The 10,727-nt window shown below is 38.8% G+C and overlaps 1 protein-coding gene and 1 long non-coding RNA gene across 3 annotated transcripts in view; both read right to left on the bottom strand.

The window, feature by feature from the left end:
* Positions 1-50: 50 nt before the first annotated feature.
* Positions 51-1,685, bottom strand: LOC135292997 (uncharacterized). Its single transcript, XR_010355147.1, has 3 exons — positions 1,628-1,685; positions 403-1,275; positions 51-296 (listed from the first exon to the last, which is right to left on the bottom strand). It is a non-coding gene; the product is annotated as an uncharacterized LOC135292997 (long non-coding RNA).
* Positions 1,686-1,885: 200 nt separating this feature from the next.
* Positions 1,886-10,727, bottom strand: part of TRAPPC10 (trafficking protein particle complex subunit 10) — a 37,475-nt gene continuing 28,633 nt past the window's right edge. For both annotated transcript variants that reach the window (XM_064406979.1, XM_064406983.1), the window contains exons 16-23: positions 10,000-10,158; positions 9,120-9,349; positions 8,214-8,314; positions 7,726-7,852; positions 6,858-7,028; positions 5,312-5,489; positions 4,715-4,909; positions 1,886-3,941 (exon numbers count right to left, since the gene is read on the bottom strand). In XM_064406979.1, the coding sequence (XP_064263049.1) occupies positions 3,703-3,941; positions 4,715-4,909; positions 5,312-5,489; positions 6,858-7,028; positions 7,726-7,852; positions 8,214-8,314; positions 9,120-9,349; positions 10,000-10,158 (1,400 nt within the window). In that variant the 3' untranslated portion in view covers positions 1,886-3,702. The remainder of the gene's footprint in view (positions 3,942-4,714; positions 4,910-5,311; positions 5,490-6,857; positions 7,029-7,725; positions 7,853-8,213; positions 8,315-9,119; positions 9,350-9,999; positions 10,159-10,727) is intronic.

Raw genomic sequence — 10,727 nt, 5'->3', positions numbered from 1 at the left:
CTCCGCTCCCTGTTCCCTTCCTCAGCCACGGCCCCGCCGCCGCCCTCAGCCGCTCCGCGCCCTCCTCAGCCCCCGCCAACAGCTAGGGGAGCTCCGGTTCTTTGTAGTAAATATATGACGGTATTTGTACTTTTTAGTAAATGCCTTGGGGTGACTGAGAGAGCTGGGCCTGTTTAGTCTGGAGAAGAGAGGGCTCAGAGACCTCATCGGTCCATATAAATGTATCCCCGGTGGGTGTGGGAGGATGGTGCCAGACTCTCTTCAGTGGTGGCCAGCAGCAGAGTGAGGAGCAGTGGCTGTAAAATGAAACACAAGGAGTTTCAACTTAACATGAGGAAGAATTTCTTTATGTTGATGGTGGCAGGACACAGAGTTCCCTCTCTGGAGACATTCCAAACCCACCTGGATGTGTCCTGTGTCACCCTGCCTTGGCAGGAGTTGGACTGGGTGATCTCCAGGGGTCACTCCAACCCTGATTATTCTGTGATTCTGTAATTAGAGTGCAACAACACTGAATGCCCAGTGTATAGATTTGAGAGGTTTATTTTAAAGCAGTTTTGTTGCAGTGGAAAGGATGTTGGTGGCCAGTTTGACTCTCTTCAATAAAAGTGTAAAAATATCAAGAAGAAAATACATAAGGAAAAGAAAGGGAAGGTAAGAGTAGATAGTGGAAACATGGCACTACCCATAGATTTAGTGATGGGACTTGAATGTTGGCATTTTGATGTCCCTTGGTCAGAGAAATGGTCAGAGTCTGAATCCTTTGGGGATGGGGGCCCATAAAACAAAAAAAAAAATGTTCCTCAGGTTATGTACAGTCAGATTAGCATTGGAACACCTAGATCCCTCCCCAGGAAGGGAATTCTTCATTTCTGATCAAGACTGGGGCATGCAGCACCTGCTGAGAGAGCTCCAGAAGGTGTCATGGGCTGCTTTGGGGTCCTTGGTGGTCTCAATCCCCCTTTCTTGAAAAAATACCTGGCTTGGTCTTACCTGCTCCACGACCCCACTTCTGCATCCACACTAGGGATTGTGTGGCCACCGTGGACCTGAACAGCAAAACTGGCACCAGAAAGATGCTGCCCTACCTTTGTATTTCCCATTTGAATGGTTATTGGTGTTTGAGACTTAGCCATCCATTAAATCCTGACTGTCTGTGCTCCTTCAGCTGGGTCCTTGGATAATCACTCACAGGCACTAGTGTTGCAAAATGTGGAATATGTCAAAATTAAGTCAGGATGTTCTTTGATGGTTGATCTTTGTATACTTCCAAGCCTAATCAGCAAGGAAGGAAAATTAATGAGTGGTACAGAGAGCAGTGGCCTTTAGTTATGGATATCCTGGAATTAATGAGCTTTAAGGATACAGTAAATCAAGATATGAATGTATGTCTTATGTATATGTTGCTAACTTGGCAAAAGACTCAGCTCCAGGTATCCTATAACTGATTATATAATAACAATAGTACATAATTAATATAATAATTAATATAAACAACTTATTATAATACTAAAAATCAGACCTAGAGGGCGAAAAGTCTCTCCTTCCCTGGAGGATGCACAGAAATCAGATGGGATTACACAGTTTGTGTGGAAATTATTAACCATTCATAATAGAGGGGCTGTACCTGGGAGGTTGCCAACACTGAATTTCTGTGTGTAAATAACAGCAGGAAAAGTCTGGAGGGGTGTGCTGGGTTAGGGGAATACTGTGGAGCCTCCCGAGGCTGCAACTCTGAAATAATAAATAAATAATCAATGTCTCCCTCGAGTGTGTAATTGCACACCAGGTAATAAATCTGATTTTTGCAGACAAAAGCAGCTTTGGTTAAAACAGATGAGGCAGTCACTCCTCCAGACCAAACAGAACTCAGCAGCAGAGTTGATTTCTTTTTAAAACATGTATATTTAGAACTGTAACGCTTACAATTTCATTAAACAATCTTAGTACAATGTGTTTAATCTAACAGTATATTACAGAACAATGTGAAAAATGATTTAATAGCAAACCATGAAAATGGAATTAATAATACCTGCAGTGTCAAAGTCACTAACTTGTTACCTTTTCCAGTCAAAGAATCCCAGCAGTCATTCACACTAAATGATGCTTTGGGTTTTATCCAGAATAAAATGGGATGATTTCCACAGAGAAAGGGCATTCCTTCACAGAAAGAAGATGCATAATAAGAACATTTTCAGCTAGCAGGTCTACTTTATACATCTAATTAGAATTTTTAAATAAAATTAAAATTAAAGTAAAAATGTTTAGACCAGTGCAGGGTGCCTATTCATTTTTCAACTTATTTGTGGTTCTTTTTAGAAAGAGGGTTTATTTTTTATTTCCCCTTTGTAATTTAGCAGAAGAACATAATAACAAAGAGTTTGTCTGATGAGCAGCTCCTCACTTGAGTTTTGCTGACAAGTGTTTGACATGGGACTGTTTCCTCTGTGGAGTCTGTTGACAACGCACCATTATAGATCTGCAAGTAGAAAAGGTCATTCTCACATTTAATGCACAAGTTTCAATATCAGAAGCAGGACATCAGAAGAAGTTGTAATTTTTCCAGTCACAGGTGAATTTGCAACATTCACAAAAATTACACTTTTTTTTTTTTTTACATTTTTTGTATTTACATTTCAGATATAAATAATGAAATTCTTTAAGTTACATGTTTTAACCTTGCTTCACGATTATTCTACATCTGCAAGCTTTCCTGTATCAAACCAACCTCCTTCTTTCATCATGAATGCACAAGTCTGGCCTCTAATCAGTAATAATTACACTAAGCCTTTATGATGAAAGGTTGACTGTTCAAGTATCACATCATACTGAAATTTTTGCCCCAACTTAAAAATTGGGGCAGCAAACCAAGCCACTTGGAAATGGTAATAAAAGAAATTAATCTGGGAACTCAATAAGCCAAATAATTTATTATTAAATTCTATCAATATCTTTCTTTGGTAAGAAATATGCAAGAGGATAACCCAAAGCCCACCCCCAAACAAAAAAAAAATCATATAATATGTGACATCACAGTGTCTACTCTGTGAAGGAGAAAGCCTCAGAAAAATAAGGAATTTTGTTCAGTTAAGATTGTTTATAGCAGTAGCTCTTCCATGCATCTAAGTATGCAAATGATGGAAGTTTAATATAAAATTGCAATGGCAGGAATTAACAATGATCAAACAAAATAAAAGCAAACCAGAAAAGCAACTGTTACACCAGTGAATGTGTTGTTGTATGCTCTGTTATGTTTCTGGCACATGTGTGAAAAAGCCTGTCAATTATTACATAAAAATTCAAGATTTGGATAATTACATCATCCAACTCTACATTCTAAAATATGTAGGAAGCATGAAACAAATCTCTCAGCTGCCCAACAAAAATAAAGAAGTGGTCCAAAGATTTGGATTTTTTGCTTTTTGTTGCCCTGTGTTGGTTGTTGTGATGCAGGGATGTGACTGCAGGAAGAAAACCCAATAGCTGACACAAAACATACTAAAGTGGCAATATAAACTAGCTGACACAAGCCTCACTGTACATTTAATTGATACAATTGTCTGGTGCTTCCATGGCCAGTACGCGCCGGGTGCCACAGGTCTCCTTGGAGTTAATGTTGCAACGAAGACTGAGCAGGTCATAATCCCATAAAGTGCTTTCAAATCCAGTTCCTAAGGGGTTCCTGGTCTCCACCCCGAGCTGTCACGTCACGTTGACCTCCAGAACGTGGTCGTCCTTGCTGGGAATGACCAGGATTTGCATCCCTGTGCTGCTGTTGAACACCTGGCCCGGGGAGAAGGGCTGCAGCCGGGGCATGGGCAGACCCTTGTGCTCCCCACTGGCTGTGGAATGCAGGCTCCCCCTGCTCCTGATGCTGCTGCTGTCAGCCTGCTCGTCCACATTCTTGTCCACAGACAGGTTATCATTTTCAATCCAGCTATCTGTTTGAAAACAAAAGAAAAAAATAGAGTTTTATTCTACCAATTAATTCTAAAAGGTCATTTCAGAGCTCCGAAAGTCACCTTAACACATGTTCACAGTTATTGATCATCTCTGCTGAGGTAACAGTCTGTGCACACTTTTGGCCAGCACTGGATGTAACAGAGAATTATTTTGGGTTAGAAGGAAAATTTCAGAAGCATGACTCTACATCTGTCACAAGCTAGAAGGATGCACACTTGGATCTCCACTCATAGCTTCTATGACTGAATTTTCACTGCAACTCTGGGATTACTCAATACATATAAATACATAGCTGTGATAATTTCAACTCTACATCTAACTGAATGGACCACATTTTCAGCAGTTCTTTTATTTCACATTCAATCCTTTGAAAACTGGGAAAAAAATCTCAAAGCTAATGAAGACACACACAATTTAGAGAAAATGGAACTGCAGGATTAGAGGGTTATCAAACAGTTTTCACTTGATTATAAATCCAGTGATAACTGATTTGCATACTAATCTTTAAAGGAAATATAAGAGAACAGTGCATTTATTACCCCTCCTCAGAAATTTAAGTGGTAACCCAAATTCAAAGTTCCCATTAGAGCAAGTTCCAGTTTAGGACTGTGAGTGAAGGTAGCAGAGACACCTGTGAGTACCTGGTCCATATATTGTCAGTGCATTTCTTGCTCTGCTTTTCTCTTTACACAAGAACACAGGAAAAGCACAGTAATTTCTGTAAGTAGCCACGTGGTCAAAATGGCCTTACCAGCATCAAGCTGCATGGAGTGAGCAGAATGGTGAGGGAGGTATTTAAACAATCTGACATCAGGGAAAGGCAGATGCCCAGCAAACAGTGGCATCACTTCCATGTGCACTTTGTGAGTTGCTCGAGGTGCTACAGGCATGGAAATCACTCCAGAGCTTTTTCCACAGACTGCCCAGTTACTGCTGTTGTCAACAACTGCAAGAATAAAGAGAAAACAAGAAAAGACTATGAATTTCTTCTGTGAAAAATGGAGAACCCTCAGGATAGTTTTACAGCACTTTGAAGATCTGCATTTTAGCAACATCTAAAAGCCCACCAGCTTTTGTGTGAAGAGCTGGGCAAGGTAAGAAAACAGCCCTACACAGAAGGGACCACAGTTGGGCCTCAAGCATGTATCCATTAAAACACTTCTATTCCTCTGGAAGGCAGATTAATGAGGAGAAAATAAAATATTCCCAGTCTAGCACAATGAAAACTGCTTTACTAAGCAGCTGTACCCACAATAAAGGAATTTATGCCATAGCAAGTCTGGCAAATGTCATTGTCAAGAAAAAATTAGGAGGAAATTATTAAAATGCTTAAGAAAAATAGTCTTACCTTCATACATAAGTTTTGTTGTGCAATATCCATCTGATTCTGTTAATGCTTCATCTCTGTCAACCTCAGAGAGCTCAACAAGCCGGGTGATGGACACCTCTAAGGAGCAGAGTGAGCCTGTTTTACAGTACTCTGCATCCAAGGGTGGGAAGATTTCAGTTTTCACATGGTACAATGTCTGTCAGGAAGAAAACAGTGCTGTTGTCAAGAAAAAGGGTGTTTTATTTGTGTTTAAATGGAACTGGACAATGGGTACAGTATCAGCTTTACACATAACAGACACATCCTGTTAAATCTTCTTAATGCAAGAATCACTTATAAGCAATGTTAATTTTCTTGCTTAGTTTAATAAAATCATAGAACATGGAATCCTGGAATGCTGTGCAATAGTAGGGACCTCAAAGATCATCTGATTCCAACCCACCTGCCATGGACAAAGACACCTTCCACTAGAACAAATCCAATTTGAGCCAATCTATTTTTGACACCAGCAGTGAAAATATAATTTTTCCTTCACTTCTGTACTTTAACACAGCCTTTCAATGCTCCTAAATGGACACCAATCTTGCTACTTAAACAATTTTTATCAGTTTCTTAGCTCCTCCCTTTACAGACACATCACTCAGGCTCTGAGTAATACAGAACTACTTCATCCCTCCTCCTGTCATAGTCCCTGGAGTAACAGTGCCCACATCAAAGAACTGATTTTTAATTCCTGCAAAATTAAATTTCCACCAGAAAATCCCCACTGTTTCACACAGGTAGTTGTCTTTAAAAACTCCAGAAAGAAGCTGATAGAGGTGCCAAAAATGCTTGTTACATGGCAGTAGGCAAACACATGAAATGTTGCTGAATGCCAGTTTGTAACAAACAGGTAAAAAAAGACTGAAAACAGACAAAAGGATTTAAAAAACAAGAGTCTTCTCATGATGCTGCTTTTTACCCAAGCATCACAAAGGGGAACACTGAGTTTAGAGATGAGAATAAATAATGTTGATAAAACTTCCTATTAAAGGAATTCTACCTAGCCTGTAAGCTTCCTAGCTGATCAAAGGAATAAAAAGTTTGTCCATAAAGGGGAAGAAGAATATTTCAGAGAATGGCCTAGAAAACCCTAAATATTTCATTAGAGGAATCATCTCAAGCACTGCAAAAAACTACTCAAATGCTTTCAATAGCAAAGATATTTTGGAAATTGCAATTTGCTTTGGAGAGCACAATCTTAAGCCAGCAGGGAAAAAGCAGCTCAGTAAGCTGCAGACAATCTCCATGGCACCAGCCCAGGAAGGTGAAAACAGTAAAAAATGGAACACAATTAAGCACAAGTGTTACAGCCCTCACCACATTTCTGTGGCAAGGATATGATTCCACTACATCAGATCAGGCTGCAGCTCTGTCACTCACAAACTGACTTTCCAATGATTCTAAGTAGATATCAACCTCATGATAGAATTTTTCTAATATATTTCTGTTTTTTCCCTTTTCACTTCTTAGGAAACCATACTCAGTTAAGATATGCTACCCTATAATTTAGGGGAATACTTACAAAAAAATTTTCCACTTGGAATTCGTAAGTGAACGGCTTCAAGATAAGAGACTGTTCTTCAGAGGTAGCTGGACAAAAGCTGACTGAAAACAGGCACTGCAAGGAGAGAGGAAGCTCTTTTGTCCACTTCAATTCCCATACAAAGAATATTGATTGCTTACTGTACACGACCTGAAAGAGAATGTTTAGAGTGTTAGCTGCTTCCTTCCTCTGAGAAAGAAGAGGAAATGCACACATGAATATTTTTGTCTCTTCTGACATTGGTACAGTTTACAGAAATAAGCTAAATAAATCATTAGGGAAATATGGAACAAAATGACTAACAGTGAATCTTTTTCACAATACACATTTTTTTAAAAGGAAGGATCAATGTCACTATCACATTCAAATGTTTCAAAAGGAAACACTTCACATTCAGTGAAGTTCAATTGCATATTTTAAAATATTTTAATCAAAAGTCAAATTTAGTAAAATTATTATGTTCTGACATACTTTTTCTAGGCACGAAGAATTAACAATTTAATATATTCACATAAGGCTGAAAGAAATGTCAAGATTGCCCAGGGAACTTGTGGATACCCCATCCCTGGAAGTGTTCAAGGCCAGGTTGGATGGGGCTCTGAGCATCCTGGTCTAGTGGAAGGTGTCCCTGCCCAGGGCAGGGGATTAAAACTTGCTCATCTTCAAACCCCCTTCCAAGCCAAACCAGTCTATAATTCTGTGGTAAGAAACTGTTCTGCAACTGAACTGGTTTACAGCTGTATTTAATTGGAAAACTGTCTCTACCTGATTTTTTTTTTCCTAAAACCCAATGACAAACTGCAACCATAAGATGAATAAATGGAATAAATCAGCAAGTGAATTTTACCTGTTGAGATGCAGGGTTGAGAGGTACCAGCTGCAAATCTGTACACTCAGCAGAATTTTTTAGGCTGTAGTCTGAAAGCTGGAAACAGAGTTCTGACAAATTCTGTACGCAGACTTGCACATATTTCCTGAAAAATACAACAGAGTTTTTTCAATAAAAACTGAAGAGTTACATTGGAAGAGTCCATGTCCATAAAACAAGGCTGTAAAACATCCTCTTTCACATTAATTAAACAAAACCAAAGAACTACACACAAACAGGATAACTGGGTTCATCCTGTGGTCTTATTTCCAAAACCACAAATTTATTTTATTGTCATGAAAGAACAAGAGAGGAAATGCACAAGCTTCCAGGGGGAAGACAGTAAAAGCCCAACTTATATATTAAAAAAAACCAAACAACCTGCTATAAATATGAGTTATGGAACCTCATACAGCTCCATACTTTGTAAGAAGAAGGAAACAATAAATAAATAATGAGTACATTACCGTTTGCCAGCTGACAACAAGGAATGCTTGGCATTAAAGGGTATGCAGAATGTTAATGCAATAATAGTGGAGTAAATCGACCAAGGACAGTCAATGGTCACCTAAAGGAAAAAATGGAACACAGGTCTTATTTGCAATAGTCTGTGGCACAATGATTTTGCTTCTCTTCTCCTTTCTAAGTGAAACTTTTCTCATCAAGTGTCTATATCTAATGCATCAGGAGGGGAAGAAATAAACATTAAAAAAAAATCAGTATGTAAAATCTAATCTGAAAAAATAACAGGTTTTTGTTTGCCTGTGACTGGGATATGAAATCTCAAAGCAGCTTTTCCTCTAGGAACTGACATATCCAGTTCTAAAGACTATTAAAAAAAGGAAGAGGAATAGAAGAAAAAAAAGGACACCAATGGCATCTCTGACACCTTTACCCTGGTAAAGGTCAGTATCACATAAATTGCTGTAAGATCTATTATTTTAATGTCTTTATAATAATTTAATATATTAAATACAAGCTCAAAATATTTTTATAAATGCATTTAATGTATATTTGTTTTAATTTGAAGCAGCACACTTGACTTCATCTTTCCCATGAATCAGAAGCTGGAATTAAAACATACAGGTACCCTCCATGCTTTATAAACTGTGTTAAAACATTACAAGTTAGATTACTAGCCAAGGGAACAGTTGACAATTTATTAGCAACAGTGTCTATTTCTGCTTAAAATTTACAATAAATTTACAATTTCTTTACATTTTAACATTCTGTATGATTTTTGTATATGTGTCTTTTGAAAGAAAATAAGTTCCAAACAAGCAAGTTCTCCCTCACCACCACTTCTATTTTGTGAAGTGTTTACCCCTGCAATCAAATACATTTCATAGCAAAAAAGTTAAGCTACATTTTACCTTTTGGTCAACAGTAGCCATGCAGTTGTCCTGTTTCTGCTTCTCTTTGCTTTTTCTGTGATTTTCTTTATTTGAAGTATTTTCCTTCTCCCCTGCAGATTCTGTGGCTGATGGCAAATACATGACTTCTAGTTCAAATTCAATCACATGGTAAGCAGGAGCCACTGGCAAGCTGATGCTTGTGATCTTCTCAGAGGACTGAATCCTTAATGATGACTCTGAGATCATTTCTACAGACGTGTAGAATGGGAAAAAAAGAAAATAATAGAAAAAGATGTGGTGCCATAACCACTTCCCAGCAATGTTTACAAAAACAGCAATGAGAAACCATGTCAAAAAACTCCACAGTAACCTCTTCAAAGCAGCTATAATCTGCACATGGCAAATATTTAACTTCCCAGGAGTAATGCTCTACCTTTAATTGCAGGAAGTTAACCACCACATTCCATGTAATAAAAGGCTCCTAATGTTCAGGAAAGAACTGAGAGGGCAATTTAACAACAAACTTCAAACCAGATGAAGAGCTATTTTAGCCCATCATAAGACTCTTATTCAAGTTTCTACAAAGTGAAAGCACCTTGTTAAGTCTCATCATTTCACTTCAAGCAACCTTGGACACACAGGCAGTAAGGTCACATGCCTTCTGGATTTCATCAATGGAAGTAAAATTGTCCAGCTGTGTTTGTCAAAGTTCATATTACTACTTTTAGGGTAAAAATTTGAGACTGAAATACTCACTCAGTTGTAAATCCCTAAAATAGTTCTTAATAATGACTATTGACAAACGGTGTCAGTGTTCTTAATGCAGTAAGTATTAAGCCTCAGGATGACTGAACTTGCCAGCCTTTTAAAGAGGATTCCTTTCCAGTTGCTGGCTTACCCCTGGTGTTGGAGTAGATGACAGCCTTGCTCTCAGGGTGGTACAGGATGGGCATGGCATCGGCGTTGCTCAGCTGCAGAGTGTCCCCACTCTTCATGGTGTAGTGACCTGTGGTCACTGTGAACTTCACCTTCTGGGGGATGCCAGCCAAAAGGCTTTCTGGAGCACAGAGCAGGAATTGGTAACAGATTCCAGCATGTGGTTACAATGCACTAGCTGTTAGCAGACAGTTGGTCACACACTGGGGTAACTTACAAGTGTGGGGTTTTGGTGTTATGAGACATTATTAAACCCAGCTGAGATAGAACTTGTGGGGAAACCACTTGTTTCAACCTGAGAGCTCACACCCACTGCATCCTGGATGGCTTAGATGAGCTGTCTCTCTAGCACAGATTTCAGTGAAATACAATAACCCCAAAGAATTTACTAAGCTTTTAAAGTTCTCCAGGTTGCAGACAGCTCTGTGTTTTCACACTGTGATTCCAGTCACACCCACAAGCTGTATTTACATGATTAGCACAAGAATGCCAGTGTGCACACAGAATCACAGCTATCAGCTTCATAAGAGCTCTTAATTTGATATATACCAAATATGCCTGTCCTTCCTTTGCCACACACTGCAACCTGGAAAACCAGCACAAAATTCACATTAACTCCTCAGCTGCCACACTCAGTAGCCTGAAAACAAATCACTATTATCCTCCATTTATAAACTCTAATAAACACTA

The sequence above is a fragment of the Passer domesticus genome, chromosome 2, assembly GCF_036417665.1.
Source record: "Passer domesticus isolate bPasDom1 chromosome 2, bPasDom1.hap1, whole genome shotgun sequence".
In the NCBI taxonomy this organism is placed as follows: domain Eukaryota; kingdom Metazoa; phylum Chordata; class Aves; order Passeriformes; family Passeridae; genus Passer; species Passer domesticus.
This window is presented reverse-complemented; position numbering and strand designations above follow the sequence as displayed.